Below are 22,100 nucleotides of genomic sequence, written 5' to 3' on the forward strand. Positions count from 1 at the left end.
GCTCTTGGAAAGGGTACAGATTCAGAGAAGAGATGGTGGCGCAAAGTATTGCGAGGTCTGGCTGACGTTACCCTGTTTCTGGCAGAGTGAAGTTTGCTGTTTGGAGGATCACATTTTATCCTAGAGCATGACGACTGCAGGTTGTTCCTTTCTACTGTACAGTTCATCAGTAAATACAATCAAGATCTGAACTGCCACCTTGAAATGGTTATGGAGCATCAAATGGGCTACTACATGCCCTGGCGCAGGCAGAAAGAGTATTTGGAGGTGTGCGCCAAGAAAGTACTAAATACGATTCTTGAGGAGGTGGGAAATGCTCACTACTATGCAATCATCGTAGATGGGAGGCCTGATGTCTCGCATACTGAGCAGTTGGTATTTACCATGAGATATGTCCATGGAAAATGGGATGTGCAGAAATGATTTCTGAAAATGGTGGACCACGATAAAGAGAAAGGAGTAGACATTGTGGAGCAGATAAAGAAAGTACTGGCGGAGCGTAAGGTAGCATTACAGAGCTGTAGAGGCCAAGGGTACGACAGCACTTCAAATATGTCTGGGAAATACCAGGGTGTGAAAACTAGGATACAAATCCTCAAGCATTGTTTTCACCCTGCAGTGTACACTCTCTGAACTGATGTGGTACCCATACCACGGAGAAGAGCCCTGAAGTGAAACCATATTTCAGAAATATCCAGAAGCTGTACACTGCATTTCCATGCAGTCCTGCAAGATGGAAAATTCTTCAGAAAGCTGCAGGACTCTCTCTTCACTCCATGTCAACAACTAGATGGAGCTCGAGAATCGATGCTGTTCACCCCCTCGTGAAAAAGTCTACAGGGATGCTGGATTCTCTCTTCAAAACTGAGGAAGAATTGGACTTGACAGCAGAAACCCTAGGCTTATGTTTAAGGTCTCACTGAGTGGATGCAATCCTTCGAGTTCATCCGCCTAACTCCAGTGTGGTCCAAGGATCCAAGCTCGCTACGGAAGAAGGGGTGCAACGTGTCAAGAGCCTCCTGGAAGAAATTCAACGGTTGTATGATTCCTGGCCAAGTCTTCTCATGGAAACTAAGGTCATCGTTGAGGAGCTAGGTGTCGCCACCGAATTCAAGAAGGATGAAGTGTTTCCACGATGAGCCAGCCAACACAGAACACACAATCTCTTCCCCTGAAGATAAATTCAGGGTTGAAGTGTTCATCACAGCCATAGATATGCTCCTCAAGATCTCTGAAACCTAGCTGAGACCATGGGGAAACTCTCAAGCTTGTTCTCATCCATACTTGACCCACCAGCTGTTGCGGAGGATGAAGAAATTGCAAGGTTTGTTGAGTCTCTGTCCACCACATACCCACGAGATGTGAACAAGGATGAGTTGCAAGAAGAACATTTTCCTGATTTTGTAAAACAGGAAAGACTCAAATTGGTGCACCTCTGGAAGAGCCATGGGCACTGGACTTGAGCTTCTCAACCGGATTTATGGCAAAGGTGTAGAATCTGTTCCCTCAGACATTCATTTGCTGGAGAATGCTCATTCCTTGCCAGTCTTGGTTGCATCTGGGGAATGTACTTTTAGTAAGCTTAAGATTATTAAAAACTACCTGCGGTCAGCAATCAGGGAGGATAGGCTGAACCATTTGATCATGATCTCAGTGGAGAACGCACTTGCAAAGCAAATAAATTATGATGATGTCATTGATGACTGCATCCATGAAGGCGAGAAAGAAATACTTTATTAAACTTTCCTCTTCTCATTTTGTTCTTAAGTTCCTAACTTTGCAGCGTAAGTTTAATAAATGTTTCACTTGCAAACTGTGAATGTCATTTTGCTTTAATAACCTGCCTCCAAGGTAAATTCTCTCTGCCTAGCCCTGCTTGCCACGGGAACAAGCGGGGAAAGCCGGCTTGTTCCCACTTCCCAGGGCAAAGGAAGGAGCCGCAAGTGAGAATTCTTGCGTGTGGTCCCCCAGCTTTGTACACACACACGCACGGGTTCTTGTAGGGGGCAGTGGTGGGGCCCCCAACATCACACCTGCCCCAGGCCCCATAAAATCTCTGGGCAGCCCTGCTAAGCCCAAGTGGAGTGGCTGACATCACCCTGCAATCTGCTTGGTACCCAGAGCCAGCAGATTGGCACTTACTACCAGAGGAACGGTGGCTTGCCTCAGCCCAATTCCTTCTCCTAGCCAGTACCCCTGCCCCTACTCTTACTTGAGTTCCTGGCCCCTGTGCATCTCCCTCTCGGTACCTTGGGTCCCTTAGCTTCTAGCTCTGGCTCCTCACACTGGATTGTCTCCTGGCCCTGGTTTGCTCCTGGTCCCCAATCTCAGATTGTGACCTTGGCTACTGGACTCTGGCTCTGCTTGTGTCTTGGCTACAGAACTTCAGTGCTGCCCACGGCCAGGTTGTTACAGCTTGTATACCGTGAAGCAGTAACACCAAGTACATCCAGTAATGGCAGGTCATAGTTTCATAATTGTTAGGGGCTGGAAGGGACCTTACAAGATCATCGGGTCCAGCCCCCCTGCACTTGGGCAGGAAAGACCAGTGGGATCAGATGACCCCAGCAAGATGGGCATCAAGACACTTTTTGAAGATTGCCAGGGTGGGTGACTATCCCGTCGGGGCAGCCTGTTCCAAACCCTCAGATCATGATTTTTCCTGGAGAACAGAGGATGCTAAAAAGGGAAAAATTGAATTCTGTAGCCCCTTGTACACTGATGTAGCTCTTCATACACACACACACACACACACACACACACACACACACACACACACACACACACTTTATTTTTTTAAATACATATACATACATGCATGGGATGTGCTGGACCTTTTACCAGTGTAAAACACTCCACACATTCCCTTGGCCACTGATACAAGTTAACCTGATTAAGGGACTGTGTTGCATCTCTCGGATGCTTTCGACTCTCCATGGGACTCCAGGAATTTTTCAGTGTTACCGCAATTCCTAGAGAAGCCTGTGATGCTCTAAAGGGAAACCAAGCCACTCAAATTACCAAGTGAAAAGCAAACCTCTCTGCTAGGATCGAGTTCCCGACCCTCCCTGCATTTCGTGGAATTTACTTTTCATTCCAAGTTTCCAAATGGATTCAGTACCCATGCTCCATTAAACTGCATTGAAGGGAATAATCAGATGTAGGCTGATAGTAATTTGATGGATTTGTTTCTCAGAAGGTCTGAAGCCAGGCTGAAAGACACCCAATACAGGACTCTTAAAGAGTATTATCATTATGCTGTCATAATGATACGTTATCAGTATGCTGTATTAATAACACCAGGAATGAGACCCTTCAGTGTTATCCCAAATTACTGGGTTGCAAATAAAGCTATCTTCATAACATTTGGCCAGGGTGAACAACTCATTTAACTCTGAGCCACTCAGTTTCCAATGGCATATCTAATGGAGAAAAGGTGTAGGGGAGGATCAATAGCGGATCACTGAAGCATTTAATCACTGTTTTACTTGTCTCCCTGCACTATCTGAACTTGAACTGACTCCTCACACTGAAATCAATGGGGCTGATAAGGAGGCTTCTTGCGGAGGAATGAAGACAGCGGAGTTTGAATGAGTCTGCCATTCTGAGCAAGGAGATGAAAGATGGATTCGGGAGTGATGAGTGTGAAAGCCTGTGATGTAAAACTTGCAGAAGGGGCAGGACATTCAGCACAGTCCCTTTTCTGGGGTTTCAATGCCTTCTAGGTGTCGCACGGCGCCCTGGTGAATCGCTAGCACTGGGGGCTGGACTGAAAAGACCAAGCCTCTGCCGCTCAGTTGGAAGATTCATGTTTGCTACCTCAAACCCAGAAGCAGGCTCCCAAGTCTTTCTTTGCATTTCAGCCACTAAAGGGGAAACAGGGAGCCAAAATCTCAGTGAGCATCCGTGGCACCGGATCTGGCTAGCACACCATGCTGGATGCCCAGCTGGCTCTAAAGCAATGCGGGGTAAACAGGGAGCCGGGTGGGGGAAAGCCCAGAAGGGTATTAGATCCATGTCCGTATTATATTGGCCACAGAGTCCAGCTTATTCCTGAAGTTTGTACATGCTGCTGACAAGGACTTCCCTGAAGGTGAAGAAGGTGACTAGGAACAGTCAGCATGGATTCACCAAGGGCAAGTCATGCCCAACCAACCTGACTGCCTTCTCTGATGAGATGACTGCCTCTGTGGATGTGGGGAGAGCAGTGGACGTGATGTACTTCCACTTTAGTAAGACTTTTGATACGGTCTCCCACAACAGTCTTGTGAGAAAGCTAAGAAAGTATGGGTTAGATGGATGAATGGACTGTAAGGTGAGCTGAAAACTGGCTGGAGCACCGGGTTGAAAGGGTAGTAATCGATGGCTCGACGTCTGGTTGGCAGCTGGTATCAAGTGGCACGCCCCAAGGGTCAGTGCAGGGGCTGGTTTTGTTCTAGGTCTTCATCAACGACCTGGAAGATGAGATGGAGTGCACTCTCAGCAAGTTTTCAGATGACACCAAGCTGGGAATGGGAGGGGGGGAAATGGTAGATATGCAGGAGGGTAGAGCTAGGATTTAGGGACACCTCAACAAATTGGAGGACTGGACCAAAAGAAATGTCATGAGATTCAAGAAGGGCAAGCCCAAAGTCCTGCAATTAGGACAGAACAATTCTGTGTACCGCTACAGGCTGGGGACCGACTGGCTAAGCACCAGGTCTGCAAAGGAGATCCTAGGGCAGGGGTGGGCAAAATGCCACCCAGGGGCAGGACACAGCCTGCCAGGCCATTCTATCCGGCCTGCGGGGCCCCTAAAAATTTAGAAAATTAATATACATCTGCCCTGGGCTGCCTGTCATACGGCCCTCGATGGCTTGCCAAAACTCAGTAAGTGGCCCTCCGCCCAAAATAATTGCCCACCCTGTCCTAGGGGTTACCATGAACAATAAGCTCAATATGAGCTAACCGTCTCTTGTTGCAAAACAGGCTAATGACATACCAGGCTGCATTAGCAGGAGCATTGCCAGCAGATCCAGGGAAGTGAACAAGGAGCAATGGTCTCAAGTTGCAGAAAGGGAAGTTTAGGTTAGATACTAGGAGGACAGTAAAACACTGGAACAGGTTACCCAGAAAGGTTGCAGAATATCCATCCTTGGAAGCTTTTAAGACAAAGCCTTGGCTGGGATGATATAACTGGGGATGGCCATGCTTTGAGCAGGGGGTTAAACTAGACATGACCTGAAGTCCTTCCTGGCCTGAATTTTCTATGATTCAAAGCATCCTTGGCGGTACATGCTGGAGACAAGATGCTAAATCATCTGATGCCCCTTCCCATTCCTGAATAACAAACAAGTGAGTTGCATCGGATAATGAGATTTGAGGCCTGCAAAACAGACTCCTCCTTGTCTTCTGAGGGCATGGGTGGAGACAACATCCAGAAAGCACTTGGGGCAGTCCCATCCAATTCTGGCTGCAAGGATAAATTCCCCCAGACATGCAGACCGACCCCGGGAAGGGACCGGGTGACAGTGAGCTCAGGTATTTTGCAAGGTCTCTCGGGGGCTGGCAAGAAGCCCTTCATTCCCTGCGCAGCCCTGACTCCTCAGTCTCCTTGCTTCCCTGCCTGCCTCTCTCCTGCCAGATTGTTCAAGCTTCCCTGCACAGGGCTGCCTCTTCACCTCCGTCCCGACCCGAAACATCTGACAGTCCAGCCCTGAGACTCCTCTGAGCTGTGACTGTCAGTAAGGCTGCAAGAGTTTGTTGTTTGGCATTTACAGACTCTAGACAGTCTCTCCCCAAAGGCTTTTCAAAAAAGAAATGAGCTGAATTTCTGACCAAGGCTTCAGAAAAAAACCCAACAAAAAACCCACAAAAAAAAGACGGTCTTATAATGAGACTGGCTAGAACAGGATCTTGCCTGGAACACAAATGAGTATTTTCTTCTTTTCATGCAACGACTGCAGAAATATCAGAGTACAAAATTGCCTCTGGGACTGGAAGATGGAATTAAATCTTCCAATAAACACCAGGAAATGGATCCCGATGTCTCTATTAGCAGCAAAATGTTTCGTCTTAGAAACTAGCAACTAAACACCCCCCTGGGGAATTCAGAACGGCGAGGAACTTGGCAAACATGGTGGTGGGAGCAAAAAAAAAAAAAAAAAAGTAACTTCATGTGGGAGAAAAATAATGGGGGGAAATATACACTCTGGTGTGGTAGTTCCTGGATTTGTGATGGGAAATTGGGATATTAGACACCTTGCATCCATCAGGTCAGCAATAAAAACCTACATCCCCATGGTGTGACCCTGAAAAGCAAAAAGTTGCCACAAAAGATCACTCTTTACAGCTTTACAGAATCTCCTCTAACCACATCCAGCCTTGTAGCCAGTGAGAACAGCGTGGCTGGGACCCAGGGTAGGGCAGACTGCAGCTGGTATAATCTAGAGAAGCCTCTTTGGCTGCTCTTAGTTGTGCCATCCAGCCAAACCGGCATGCAGCTGCCTCGGAACTGGGAGAAAGCAAAGTGGCTAAAATGCTCCTTTACACCCACATTACCAAGTTACAACTAAACATTAATCAGACAAGGACAGAATTCCTGGTTAAATGTTTGCAGCTAATATGCAGAGATGTTTAATCTGGATCAAAATCTCAAACGATCTATGTTCGCTCTCAATTTCATTTCAAAGAACGCATACAAGCACCAAGCACAAAACAGGAAGACGTGCATGCGTTTGCAATCCCTTTTCCCTTGGCAGAAATCTGTCACTGCAGCATATTTGATTTTTTTCAAATTAAAAAGAAAAAAAACCCAAAACACAAGACTGCACCATTGTGCCAATAGCCAATAATCAGCTCTTCACAACTAGGGAGGGTATCAGACATCTGTAAAACACACAGCTAAGAAGTCTCTCATTTGAATCCTTCTTCTAATCTCCTCGAAGAAAGCTCTGGAGCCGGCCCAGCAATGCTCTGAATCATGTGTTTGACTTTAAACAAGTGAATAGTCTTCTTGCAGTTAAACAGACTTACATGGGTGCTTAAAATCAGGCATCTGCTCCAAGTACTCTGCTAAAATACCTTGATTGAGCTTTGACACCCAAGAGCAATAGTCTGGACAGTAAAACATTATTGTGCGGGTGCAGGATGCACACGGACTGATATTTTGGCTACAGTTCTACCATTAACATTAACAGAATGTGTCAAATTTCACTATGTAGCTTTTCACAATCTCACCCACCCATGGGCTCATTTACACTTTTGATATTATATATGTGTATGTGTATATATATTTAATACACACACCTACACACGGTGTGCGGATCACAATATTCCACATAAGACAGCTGAGTACAGGTGTTTTCAATACAAGCAGGATACATTTGAGGTCAAAATTTTAATAGTGGCTTTAAGAGGAGCAAACTGCCAGCACTACCTACTTAGCCTCAACAAGCAGCATGAAATTAGTATTTTAACCTTTTCATTGGCTACATGGTCCTCATTAACAAAGTTATCCCAGAGTCACTCCCACATGGTATATACAAAAAAAAAAGAACCAGGTTAAATGCAGAATGAATTAAATTCCACTTTTGCATGTCAAGAAATAAATTTCATGCCTTCCTTGATGTTAGCCCTTATGTTTGGAACAGCCTCACAATGAATGTTTGCCAAACTCCACACCTCCTCTTAAGAAGCCCTCCAACAAATCCTTCTCAAGATCCATCTGTTGCAGAAATATTCCCACTAAAAAAAGACCGCAGCCTGTTTTATTCCATGCACCAACATGGACCAGAGCACTTACTCTTGCCAGGGTGTAACGCTAGTTCTGCTCATCGCGTCACGGATTTGACCATGGCTCAAAGACGGCATGTGGGTTTTGCCACTGACTGCAGCTGGAGAAGGATCAACTCGCACATGCTTAACCAACAACTTGCTGACTTGGAGTTAACAAGGGTTTATGATGCGTGGCACTTAAAAAAATATATACAAAAGAAACAAAATCCAGCAAAAAGCAAACAAGAAATGCCCCCACAAACGATTTATACTGGTGACAGCTCTAAATAATGACCCCAAATAATAACCCACATTTCTTCTCTTAAAAAGAAAAAAACACAACTCGCATTTCATGATTTTTAAATCTGATGGATTTTTGATCCTAACACACACAGAGAAAAAAAGGCTGTCACTTAGCATGAAAAACAATTTTAACATAATTGCCCCAAAATACTTGTTCCCAAAGACAGTGCAACAATACCAAGGGAATTGATAATCCCACATCATTAGTCCAAAGGAAATTCACCTTGACGAGATAAATTCCTTATCTACATTTTAATTCCAGCTAACAGAAAGCGTCTAAAATTTCACTGTAGTCACTGCTCACTGCCTGATCTAAAGTCTGCTGAAGGTAATGGAAAGAAATCCAATTGATTTTGCGTTTGGATCAGACCTCCAGCCCCAAAAGCCTTTAGTCAGACTTTCCCATCCTAGGTAAGGAAGGGTAAGGTTTAACAATGAAAAGATGTTTTTCTTCTTTTGTAAATGAGAGCATAGAAAGGAAATAGCAGCTATTGGACACAGTAAAAATCATCTACCAAAAAATTCTTTCACTACCTGCTGAATAAGGTTCTTGTTTCTCACTGTAAATGAATTCTTTTCTTTCATATTTGGCTTTGATCCATTGTTCCCGCAGCAGTCTGGAAAAAAAAAAAAACACAGAGAAGAAGACATAGTCCAGGATAAGCTGAGAAAGAATCCATGATCATTAATTCTTCAATGGAAATTCAAGAGCGATTTGAAAGCCTTCCAAAAATTAAATTGTACAGTCTGGAATCGTGGGCTTGACTTGTGTTTCCTCCATTCACCCTTCAGACAACAATAAGGAGATTCTTTTCTTGTACATACAATTCTCACGGACATTTTTTAAATTCTACAAAACACTTAGCCAAGTAGCTTAGCATTTACTCTCCATGCAAAATGGCTTTCTTAATTTAAGAGTAATTTCAAATATCATTTCATTGAGATTTACAGTGCTAAGCCAAGAAACGTATTTGTCAGATTGGGTTCTTAAGCAAAGGGGATTGTCTTTTTAAGGAAAAAACGACAACTGTCTTGACATTGCTGGCATAAAAGCAAAGGCCTGATTGGGACCTGTGGGGCTGGGTGGAGGTAGCACAGGGCTCAATCCCAGTGTGCAGGGCCAATCCAGGTGCAGGTCTGGCTGACGCTGTGCAGAGCTCAATCTGGGTGTGTGGGGCTGGTTGGAGGCAGTGATCCAGGCCACAGATCAGCCCCATGCCATTCATTCGGCCTGTAGTACCAGAAGATTCAGCCCTAGGACTATGCCAGAGGTCCTGGAAAGAACCAGTGCTTGTAACCTACTCAAACCAAGGGGAATTTGAAAGTATGGTGGGACCCACATACAATCGCCCAGTGAGTTCCCAGGTGGGGGAACTGGACCAGGATTGCATGGCAGTAGCTCTGAATGTAGGAGACATGAACTTGCAATACCTGGAATAAAACTTAGAAGAAAGGCAGCCAGCTATTGGTTTGCTTTTTTTTTACATCAGTGATTAAAATTAAAATTAAAAATAAGAAATCAACTGTTGAAATCAAGGATGAGATAAGTGGGCATGGCCTAACCTAAGATCTGTCACAGTCTCTCCCTGTCAGGGACCTACCTAAATCGCGGTTTTGAGTATTTTGTGGAAACCATGAAAAACAGCATTGTGCACAACAACCAGGAAACCCAGTATTGGCCCAAGAAATCATTCAAAAAGTGGCAGTGAGGTAGACTGAGTAAAGGCACTCTCCACCAATCAGCAGTGAGGGGCGGGGGGGGGGAGTGGTAGCGATGTAGACTGAGTGAAGGCACCGTCTGCCAATTAGCAGCAAGGGGCAGAGCCACTGGGGCCCCTCTGCCAATCAGCAGTGAGGAGCGGGGCCACCGTGAAATGCCCACGAAATCAGTTCTGCACACCGCAAGGGGGCCATGAAAAACCTGTCGTCTCACTGCGACTTCGGTAGGTCTCTACTCATTTGTTTTAGACCACTTCAGTTGATGGCACTCTAATTTAAACAGCTTAAGTGGACAAAAAACATGTATTATAAGAAGCCCAGGCACTGCCGCGGTTCCCTGCGGGCACACTTGGAAGTAGGCGCTGTTGATTTCAGTAACAGCACCACCCAGCGGAGGCCTTGCATGATGCTCAGTCACCAATGCAGCGCACATCACACTTAAACCCTCCCCAATTCATGGGACCCTACATATCTGTGTGGGTGTGTTTGCAAATCCAGCCTCCTTCTGCATTAAGGGCATTTATAGATGCGCTCCAAGAGGCAGGGGGGAGGGAGGCTTTAATTAGCGCAGCTCCAAGAACCGCATTTATCGAAGAGCCCAGAGCATTGTGTGCATCAGCATCCCTGCTCGGAAAAATGGCAGTGGGGGGTTTTGAACTCAAGCTCGTCCAACAAACTTTAGTTTAAAGTGCCTCTGATGTCATTTTTCAGTGTGGGGACGCTGATACACATGTCACTGAAGTCTGCTGGAGAGCGGTAATTACCATGCTCCAGCACACTTGACTAATTCTGCACGTGTATAGAAGTCCCAAAATGCTCTCTGAAAAAAACGCTTGTAAGAGGGCAAAGGCATTAAAAAAAATTATCTTTCACTTTAAGCAGCTTTGGGAAATGTATAAAAGACTATCCATCCAGAACTACGGTATAGTCACTCTATTATCTACAACAGGGGGTACTTGGGAAGGCCCTAAGGAGTGTGCATGGGCAGGCGGGGACGGAGCACTGCCACCCACCACCCCGCGCTACCGCTTCCCAGGAGCAGGGCTGGGCTGGGGCAGGGTGAGGGCAGCAGTTGCCCTCTGTGGGCCGCACAGGTGGTTGGACTCGGGGGGAGGGGGGAAGCTTGCACGTGGTGGCCACCACCATCCACCACCCCACACTGCTGCCGTTCCACATCTGGATGCATGCAACCCCCCAACTCCTCCCACTCCGCGTCCAGCCACCAGGGGTACGCTTATTAAAAAAGGTCAAAAGCCCCTGGTCTTCAAATTATGGAAAAAGACACTTTTTTTCCCCACTTCATCTTCCTACTTACAAATGCTTCGGGCAAGAGATTGCTCGTGTTACACATCTACTCGCTGCCTAGCACAACAGGCCCAAGTCTTGGTTGTGAACTAGGGACCACTGTAATATAATCTACTGGCCTTGCCTTTTCCCTTTCTATTCCTGTTTTCATGAGTGATCCTTCCTTGTCAGGTGGGTAGCTGCACCTCGGACTGTGAACTCTACAGAGGGGCACAAGCTCGCTTTTTCCTGCTTTGCAAAGGGCTACGTTCACCCGCAGCGCTGCAGAACGATAAGGAGAGGACGTCAAAAGTCCTTCCATTTGACTAGTCTAGATGCTGCAGGAGCCCGGCGTTACTGCTGCCAAGCAATAATCTCCGCATCTGGCGCTCTGTGGGGGATGCCAGCCGATAGCTGTGGCACCGCTTAAGAAGACACGGATGCCCAACAAAAAGTAGTGGATTCAGAATGAAATCTACCCTTGTTGGATACCGTCTGTTTTTAATTAATAGCTTAAACAGCTGATGCTTGAGGGGAGGGGAGGTTCAGCCCTGAAAGACTGAACCTCATCCAAAAGAGCACTTTTGACTCTCTACCTGCTGAACCAGAATGCGGCACCCACCGCTCTCCCCGGTGTCAGGGAACGCTGCTCATTTCAAAAGAGCTGCAGCTGCTCCGCGTCTCTGAAAGGCAGGCTTTCTATTGAGATGCCTAAATATAGACTGAAGTTCATGCACACAAGTCTGAAGATGTGGCCTCGCTGTACAACGCAGATTCCACAGCAGCTATCTCATGCCAGTCTCACACTTCGGGGAAACACTTTTGTGTAATTCTGTGCAAAACTGAAAATAATATTGCCATATACATTTGCAGAAGTGGACAAATTCATGAGCAGTTATGTAATGATTTAACTTCTTCTATCAGAATAATCCAGGCAGCTGCAGAACACACTCGATGACCTTAGTGAGCAGCTGGATCCTGATCAGGAGCGCTCTGAACTTCGGAGGACGTGAGTACAGCTGCGGGGGAAAGGTTCCCACAGTACAACACCCTCAACAGAGAGAGAACGAAAGACCCAGCCCAGGAAATACAATAGATTGGCGATCAGGGCACTTAACCTGATGTCGGGAAGTGGCACAGCAAGGACCTGAACTCAGTGATCCACAGACCTACCCAGCAGCCGACTCCAGGGTCTCTTCCCAGCTTACTATTGATCTTGTTCAAATGGACATGAAACTCCACCCTGGCCCCGAGATAACCTTCCCAACAGAAACCGACACGTTTCCACCAGAAAGTTCACTTTCAATTAAACGGTTTTTTCCAATGAAAAACCGTCTCATTGAAAAATCCCCAAAGAATTCAAGTTATATAGTAAAACCCCGATGTCATGGTGAGAGCCAAAACTCGTATAAACTTCAACTGGGCCTGGCCTGCAACCTGGTGTCAACTGGAATCTCAAGTGACTGGAAACATTCAGAATCACGTCTTAACTGTTTCATAGTTGCTTCATAGTTGGTTGGGTCGGAAGGGACCTGAGCAGATCATTGAGTCCGACCCCCTGCCCTGGCAGGAAAGAGTACTGGGGTCAAACGACCCCAGCAAGGTGTTCATCCAGCCTCCTTTTAGGAACCAGCACCACTTCGCTTGGAAGTTGGTTCCAGATCCTAGCCGCCCTGACAGTGAAGTGGCACCTCCTGATGTCCAGCCTGAACCTACCCCCCGCCAGCTTGTGACCGTTATTCCTGGTCACTCCTGGCAGTGCTTGGGGGACCAGGGACTCCCCCCAGTGCCTGCTGGTCCCCTCTGACTAGTTCGTAACAGGCCACTAGATCCCCCCTCAACCTTTCCTTGTGGAGGCTGAACAGGTTCAGGTCCTTCAGCCTCTCCTCGTAGGGCCTGCCCTGCTGCCCCTGATCATGTGAGTGGCCTCCTCTGGACCCTCTCTGTGCTGGCCACATCCCTCCTGAAGCACGGCGCCCAGAACTGGATGCACTACTCCAGCTGTGGCCTGACCAGTGCCGCATAGAGGGGGAGGATCACCTCCTTGGACCTGCTTGAGATGCGTCTGTGGATGCATGACAAGGTGCGGTTGGCCTTCCTGACTGCCTCCCCACACTGCCGGCCCACGTTCATCTTGGAGTCAATGATGACCCCAAGGTCCTTTTCTGCCTCTGCACTGACGAGAAGGGAGTTCCCCAGCCTGTAGGTATGCAGCTGGCTCTTCCTCCCAGGTGCAGCACCTTGCACCTGTCGGTGTTGAATTCCATCCTGTTCTCATCCGCCCACTCCTGTAACCTGTCTAGGTCCGATTGCAGCCTGTTCCTCCCTTCTAGCGTGCCCACATCCCCCCACATCTTAGTGTCATCAGCAAATTTGAACAGGGTGCTTTTTACCCCCTCGTTCAAGTCACTGATGAAGATGTTGAACGGTGCGGGCCCGAGGACCGAGCCCTGGGGGACCCCACTGCCCACGTCCCTCCAGGTCAAACATGACCCGTCCACCACTGCTCTGGGTGCGGCCCTCCAGCCAGTTGATGACCCATCTGACTGTGTGGGTGTCGACACCACAGCCCCCAGTTTCTTAACGAGAACAGGGTGAGAGACAGTGTCGAAGGCCTTCCTAAAGTCCAGAAAGACTACGTCCGCTGCTACCCCTGCGTCTAATGATTTGATGACCTGGTTGTAGAAGGCCACCGGGTTGGTCTGACAGGACCTGCTGCTAATGAACCCGTGTTGGTTGCCCCTAGGCATACTCTTCCCCACCGGCCCTTCGGGGACACGCGCCAGGATAATGCTCTCAAAAAGCTTGCCCAGGATCGAGGTAAGACTAACTGGCCTATAGTTTCCCGGTCCTCCTTCCTCCCTTTTTTGAAGATGGGAACCACGTTGGCCCTCTTCCAGTGCTCTGGCACCTCACCAGAGCACCATGAGTGCTCGTACAGCCGTGCCAGGGGTCCCGCAATGACCTCAGCTAATTCCCTCAGCACTCGGGGGTGGACATCGTCCGGACCAGCTGATTTAAATACATCCAGACCCTCCAGATGTTCCCTGACTAGGTCCTCCCTGACCCCTGGCCTAGGCGCGCCTCCCCTGGGGCCTGAGGGGGGGCGGGGGGGGGGCTGATCTGGTCCCTGTTCAGGAAAATGGAGGCAAAGAAATTGTTAAATAGGTTAGCTATGTCGTCTGGTGTGACAATCAGGTTTCCCAGCATGTCTTGCAGGGGCCCCATGTTACCTGGTACCTTCTTTTTGCCCCCGATGTATTTAAAAAAGGACTTCTTGTTGTCCTTGATCCGGGAAGCTCGTCCCAGTCCGATCTCCGCCTTGGCCTTCCTGACTGCCCCCTGCATCTCCGAGCAACCGCAGTATAATCCCCCCTGGTGATGGCCCCTCCCTGCCATCGGGTGTGCGCCTCCCTTTTAGCTACGAGATCTTCCAAATCTTTGGATTTGGCCTCCTATTTTGACGAATTCAGGTGTTAATTGAACAACTGAAGTCTTCAAAATAGGAGGCCAAATCCATAGATTAGAGAAGTCAATGAGAGCCCTTCCACTGTTTTCAGCAGACTTTCAGTCTCATGCCCTGCTTCATTTACAACAGGCCCTTGGTGACATTACAAGAATCTGCTAGGAACGTATTTCTGCATGTTTAGTTGTGTACTCCCTTAAGGTAGGTAGGTTCTGCATTGGTTGAACTGATGGGAAAGTTACACTGCGTAAAAAAGCTGGAACACATAAATAGAGAGGTACAAAACACAACATGTGAAATCCCAGTTGCCTTCAAAAGGAGTTCTGAGAATGGGAATAGAGGTAAGCATCAGGCACACGGTCATGTAATAGGTGTATAGCAATTGTTTCTGCACCCTTGAACAAGTTTCCTATTTTCTGGAAATGATCTGCTTTTGTGTTTCCAAGCTAAGAAGATGCACAGCTTTCTTGATCTGATCCAAACTTTTACAGCCCACCTACAGTGCAGCCCACCTACAGTCTGCCGTGCCGTTTGTTACAGGGAATGCGCCATTCTTGGCAACTGGAACAGAAAGGTCTTAGTGGGCTCTTCATTCTGTAATTAACAACTTAACAAATGGGAATTAAAAAAAAAAAAAAGCAACACAACAGATTTAACAAAGGAAAAAGGACTTCTACGAATTCAATAAGAATGAAAGCAGAGCTGGGAGATGGCAGAAACAGAGGCCTAAGAAAGGGCAAGCTGGTGCTAGGCTTGAAAACACCGCCTCTCAATCTTCTCTTCGTCTATTTGCTTAAGGAAGAGGGATCCATTAACAACACAGCTGGTTTCAAGTTCAGGGGACAGACACAGGCTTTAAATCGAGTCACTGGAGTGGGTTGAGATCAGCCGCATGCCCTTCAAAACAGAGACAGTAGCTGGCACAGGTTCAGAAGCCTCTGCCTAACAAAACAAAAAAACTAACACGGTGGGGAAGATCCATGCAGAGGTGCAATTAAGTGAAAAGGAGCAGACGGTCCCACTCCTTCCTCACTTCTTCAAAGCCATTTGCACTTGCAAAGCAAAAGAATGTCCAAGAAGCATCCTATACAGAGCAGAGCGGAAAACCGGGCTGCTTTCACGGACAATTTAGGCAGCATTAGAAACTCCAGATCTGGAAGTTCCTTTTTTGATACTGAAGTGTACCGAACTGCCTCAGCTGGGACGGGTGCAGTCCCTCACCGGGGCTGGGGTCAACAAGCCCTTCATGTCTCACAGGAGCCTGCTGTCCCCATTGTGGCCATGGTCTGTTTTCCCATGCCACATCATGACCTTGCCTCTTGGAAGTGACAAATCTGTACCGCGGAAAGGCGTAGTCCAGCCCGGGAGTACAGCCCACAGAGGAGCATGGGAGCATAAGGCAATCCCCGGCACTGTGGCTGCTGCAGGTTAATGTTATACTGATCCAGTGTGAACTGACTGAATCCAGGAATGTCATTGTTCCAAACTGAATATTTCATTTTTCTATGTTATTTGGGGCGGGGTGACACATGGATTAAAACAATGCAGGAAACAGCCCAATAGTCTATACTAGTCTGATCCAACAGCAACTGCCTCCAGGAATAAAATAAATCCATATGAATGAACTGACTGATCAGCCAGTGACAAAGACCAGACGATTTGTACGTGGGGAGTTTCCACTGCCACTTAGAGACAGTATATGTTCTTTTGCTCTGCAAGTGAAAATGGCAGTGAGGAAGGAATGGGACCATCTGCTTCTTTTCAATTTATTTCACCTTTGCATGGATCATTTCCACGGTGTTAGTTTTTCTATTCAAGAAAATGGGTAGATTTACGGCAGTATTGCAAAATAATTCCGGGCCCTGAAACCCAGATTCAGCCATTCTGGACATGGTCGTTGTCTCAGATTTCTCAGAAAGTATTATGCATCTGCTCTCGGAAAAAGCAGGCCCTTTTACAACATCTCACAGAACGTGCCTCCTCTGAAAAATGTTTAGATTTAATATCTTATCAACTAGGCCAGAGTCAGTTGTAGAATGAAACATTTCAACCACAATGTTTTATGGTAAAGCAGCTTATCTTAATAGTATTGACAACAGGTTACAGTAGCATCTGCTACTGTCAAATTCAATTACATACCCTTGTTTTCACATGCTCATAACTTTTGAGATGTTCACTTTGGAAAGCGACTGCTTGTGACCTCAACTTAGGAAAAGTGCTGAAGAGCCCAGTTGTTTGATAACAGCAGAGGTTTGCACAGAGCCCTATTCCCAGCATGGTACGAAAGAGATGAAGAAGGGGGACTAATTAATTCTGCAACATGCACAGGTCACCTACATTAAAGATTACAGCCTCACAAGGGGTGCCCTCCAGCCCAAGTAACTCCCCACCCCTGGCCTAGCAAAACTTATTCAGACACTCACTTTTTGTATTATGGTAACTCCAAGCTGAGATCAGGACCCCAATGCACCAAGTGCTGTACAAACGCATAGCAATAGACAGTCTGCCTCAAGTGGTTACAGTCCAAATACACATAACAGATAAAGAGCGAGAGGGAAAAAGCATGCAGGTGGGAAGAGACTTGGGAAAGGTTACAGAATAGGTCAGTAGTAAGCTGTCAGCTCTACTGAATCCCAGGCCAGGGTTAAATCCACTCTAATTCCCTGCCTTGTTCTCAGTGAAGCTGTACAATAGAGACCTTCCTAGGTAGGTACATCGCACTGGATAATGGCTCTCTATTCAGGCTGCAGACTATATTGTAGGATGAGATGCAAAGGAATCTGGCTGGGATTCTGCCAAATGTTAAAAAAAAAAAAAAGAGGACAGACAAAAGGAGAGAGGAGTTCTGAAAAGCTCTGCAAGCAGTTGGCAGGTGTCCTGCAATTGCTCCTGCTGCAGCGTGCCATGGACCAGCCACAAACACCCTGAGGTATCAGTTATGAGACAAACACCAAAATGAGAAAGGTAAAGAGCCAGGAATGTCAGCAAGTGCTTTTTGTCATAAATGCCACCTGCTTATAAATGCCACCTGCTTTGTGATTTACACATAGAAAACACACAGCAGCACAAGCTGGGCATCTGAATAAAAGGAGAACAGGATAAGAAATGCAAGGGACTTTTCACAATACCCAAGATCTTTATATAATGTATTGAGGCCCAGTTGTGTGCTCAGCACCCGGCAGAACAGAACGCCAGCCACCCGCTCGCACCCCTTCCACCTCTGGATTAACTAGTGCCCCATTTCAGATGTTTCAGGGATTCTCACCTACTTAAATATTTCTAAAAACAACTCCCAAAATAAAAATAATAATCCTTCCTGAACCGCAGCCAGTCTCTCTGAGTGGGTGCGACGGCAATTAAAGCTCGACAAAGACAGAAGTCTTTCTTAATTGCTGAATACAGGCACTAGTGAGAGCGCACATCTCAAGCTGAAGTGCACCACTCCAGCTTAGATTGAAGGACCCAGCCCAATGCACCTTGAAGTCAGCGGGAGTCTTTCTGCTCGGCTTACCGCACTTTGGCTCAATCCCAGAGAGCAATCCTGTTGCAAAAAGTGAAGGTTACCTACCGTTTTACACACTTAGCTGCCCTCTTCTACATTCACCCTGGCTGCCTTTGGTGACGCACGTGGTATGTGCCTGGGTTTGACTTTTGCTTACGATCAACCAAAGGGCTTTCCAAATCCCATTCAGTTACAGCCAGGAAAAGCTGCCTACGCCCTACGGTTCTTCAGGTGAAGATAATGAGACTGCAGACAAGAGGGAAATGGGGTTGAACCTGGCACAGAGAATCCTCATTCTGGCTACGGCACGGGAAGGGAAGAACGTAGCCAATTTTCAGAATCTTAAATGAGCTGCGGAGCTGTGCAGGAGGGGAGGAGGAGGGAGCATCTATTCACCAGTAACACAAGTGCAATCAGTGATGCTTTTTAATGGCCACTGTTCTGTCTAGAAGAGTCCTTTACATGATTGGACACTTCCATTTTCTTTTTAAGCCAGGCTTTAGTAACAATTCTAGCCATCACTTTTTTCCTACCTCTCATTATCTCTATTTCTATTTCAAGTGGAAAACACTTGATCTCTCTGACCTGATGTCTAATCTTAGGTAAGAAAACAGCCCACTACAACACATGCCATTTTGTGCTCTTATTTAAACTGGAGTGCAGCTCCCACCACCCCACAGATACTCAGTCCTAATACATTAAACTTTAATGGTTAAGACCAAGGGCCAGATGCTATCCTTACATCTATGACAACCTGGAATAACTGAGACCAAAATCTGGTCCAAGGAATTTTATAGGAAGTACAGCGTGTTTCCCCAGTGTATGTGACCTTCCCCGTGCTGCATCTCAGCTCACTACAGTGAGATTACAGTATGACGTAAACACGTAGTACTAGCCGAAGATATGGATTTACCTCCAACACCGAAGCAAAATGCATATAATGGAAGGACTCCTCTCTGTTTTCTAAGCAGCCTGCAGCAAGGCTTCCAGCCAAATTAAGATTTGTCTTTACTGATGAGCACTGATGGTTCCTTCTTCAAGCTCTGTTAAGTCAGGGCCTGATCCTATATCCCATCACTTCTGTGTCCTGGTCCACAGAGAAGCCTTGTCACTGGTACCACTCCTGCCCATAAGAGGTTGCAGGGACTGTTTGGCAACAACTGGAACACTTTAGAGAGGATTATATCCAGGCACAGCTGTTTTCTGAACAGTCCTCTATGCATAATTCAAGTCACATGCTCACTGCTTGCACCCAGCAAAGGTAGGCTGGGTGCAAGCAGCAAACAGGTGACTTGAATTATTGTGGGCAGTCTGATCACTAAATAAGTCATTTTCTTATCCTATCCCCTCTCCGTCCCTCATATGACCTGTAATGTAAATGCTGTCCCAATTTCACCAGATACAGCACTCAGTGCAAAGAGCCCAGCTTACTAAAGTGGCAAGCAACACACGACAGAATCACGCTCCTGCAGGGTTTGTTCTCTGCCCTGCTCCCGTGTTGTACGGGAACACAGGAGATTGGCTTTCACTTCAGCCACAGGGACTGCCCAGTGGGGAAAGAGCTAGCTGCACATCTTCCCTCCAGGTGCAGGGGCTGTGCTGCAGGCTGGAGGGGAGCTGGGTGCGGGATGCTTGGTGCAATATCCATCCTCAGCTGGTAGATGGTGCTTTGGGCACCAGAGGCTTTCAGAGCAGCCCCAGACTTCTCTAAACTGTGCCTGAGGACCGACACGGTCAGGGAGCCAGAACAAAACCCTCCCACCCCTGCTTTCTACTGAGCTGGATGCAGCAGACAGTTCGCCTTGGGGCTTCAGCAACTGAGAAACCATCAAGTTTGCCCAGGAAGCGGAAAGCCAAAGAAGCCAAAAGGAGAGCTGGTTCCGTGTCATTCTCTCCATTCTTCTCCTGGGACTTAGGAACTGCACTGAGGATTTCCCTGGAGGAAATCTCTAGACGCAAGCAGTGGGAGCAAAGGGATTCCCAAAGCTGCAGGAAGAGGCTAGTAGGATTAATAGGCTTAAGCCTGAAGTATGTCCTGCCTTTACTCCGCTTTAAGCCGTCCTTGCTATCTGCACTTCTGGTTTCGTGTCTGTCACAGATGTCAAACCTACCGTCCACACAGGGCCCTGCTCAGCTAGTCCAGCCACTGCTAACCAACTTCCTTGGCCAGTATGGAAAGCAATGTCTTATAACAGACATCTTGGCTGTAGACTCCGACCGGGTATTCGATTGGATTCTGTGACTGCAAGAGATCGTATCAATGTAATATAAAAGTCATTCTTTTCCCCTAAAACCTTCCATTGCTGCTGTCACTTCTGAGACGAGTCCACAAGAGCAGCATTGAGAGCGCTCCTGTAGACAGACTCTGGGCCTTTGTTAAAAAGCAGCATTGTCAAATTTTGCTCAGAGCAAGTACAGACAAAGCATGGGTTGAGACACGGCTGGCATCTCTTCCGTGCTGCGCTCTGCCTAGCGGAGCTTCGCCGGGGGCAGCAAAACTGGGAAACCCGAGGGGAAGAAATTCTAGTGCGAAGCCTGAGCTGCGGCAAAAAGCAGAGCTCAGTTGACTGCATTTTGAAACAGCTGCAGACAGACATCATTACAAAAGTGGACGGTGGTTTTTGCATCTGCCTAGGGGCTAGTCAGACAAGTATATTTGTGGTTTCTGAGCTGCACAGAGTCAGCACAGTAGCATGAATACTGGCTGTGCAGCAGGTTGTTTTAGTCGGGCTAGAGATGGACTCCATCCGCCTTGTTCTCAACCAAATTTCAAACCTGGGGGGTGCTGAATAGAAGGTGTTGCATTGGCCCAAATTCTAACCCTGACAACAGGCTCGTCAAGAACACAGGGGTTGGAGGGTGGGCTGGTGCACTCCCAGGAGTCACACGGACCATCCTGGCAAGAACTAAAGAGCTTTGGCAGAGACACAGAGCCTGCTAGACAATGTAGGGTTAGAGCCCCCCCCCCCCAAGCTGCCAAGAGGAAGATTTCCCTACCATCACCCCCTTCCTGAAGTATCAATTGCAGCGAGAAGACTGTGGGCCCCATCCTGTGGACTTTTCTTGTGTCCAGTTTTGGGCCCCCCACTACAGAAAGGATGTGGACAAATTGTAGAGTACGGCGGAGAGCAACAAAAATGGCGAGGGAGCAGGGGAACACGACTTGAGAGGCTGAGGGAACTGGGCTTATTTAGCCTGGAGAAGAGAAGACTGAGGGGAGATTTGACAGCAGCCTTTAACTACCTGAAAAGTGGGTCCAAAGAGGATGGAGCTGGACTGTTCTCAGATGACAGAACAAGGAGCAACGGGTTCAAGTTGTAGCAAGGGAAGTTTAGGTTAGAAATTAGGAAAAACCCTCTCACTAGGAGGGTAGTAAAACACTGGAGCAGGTTACCCAGGGAGGTGGTGGACTCTCCATCCTTGGAGGTTTTGAAGACCCGGCTAGACAAAGCCTTGGCTGGGATGATCTAGTTGGGGAAGGTCCTGCTTTGGGCAGGTCAGACTAGATGACATCCTGAGGTCCCTTCCAAACCGAACTTTCCTACGATTCTTCCTGCGAGGGCAGGAGGCAGGAGTTCCCCAAAGAGAACCTCGTAGCGCTCTTTTCCCTTTCTCCCCTCATTATCAGCCTTCACGGAGGGAGAGCAAGAGTCTTGTGACCACTGACCCTCAGTAATTACAGTGCATTGTAAGCAGACTCAGGTCCCTGCCATTAGAGCAGGCGTGGGCAAGTATTTGGCCTGGAGGGCCACTTACCAAACTTTGTAGTTAAGGACCACATGCATGCACGTGCACGTGCACACAGGCATGTGCAAGCAGACACACATACACACACAAGCTCCCCTGCACAAGCTCTCTTCAGCTCTTCTTTTGGAGCCAGCAGGCAGAGGGAAGTATCTTTGGGCCTTCTCTCAATAGCCTCCTCTCCTATAGCTATCCCTACAGGAGGTCAGAATATGTGTCAAGGGACTTTAGCATATTCAGCATGTTGTCCCAAGTAGAGCCCCAGGAAATGTGAAGGTAATCAGCCTAGGAACTAATACAGTCCCTGCCATTGTAATATCAGGGCAG

At 47.4% G+C, this 22,100-nt stretch overlaps 1 protein-coding gene across 1 annotated transcript in view; it reads right to left on the reverse strand.

Annotated features, from left to right (window-relative positions):
- ADAP1 (ArfGAP with dual PH domains 1) overlaps window positions 1-22,100 on the reverse strand; it is a 109,977-nt gene that overhangs the window by 62,853 nt on the left and 25,024 nt on the right. Inside the window, exon 4 of the mRNA XM_090023812.1 lies at window positions 8,593-8,675. Coding sequence (XP_089879938.1) covers window positions 8,593-8,675 — 83 coding nt within the window. The remainder of the gene's footprint in view (window positions 1-8,592; window positions 8,676-22,100) is intronic.

Source organism: Crocodylus siamensis, chromosome 12, assembly GCF_052110815.1.
Source record: "Crocodylus siamensis isolate JL-2025a chromosome 12, ASM5211081v1, whole genome shotgun sequence".
Lineage (NCBI taxonomy): Eukaryota > Metazoa > Chordata > Crocodylia > Crocodylidae > Crocodylus > Crocodylus siamensis.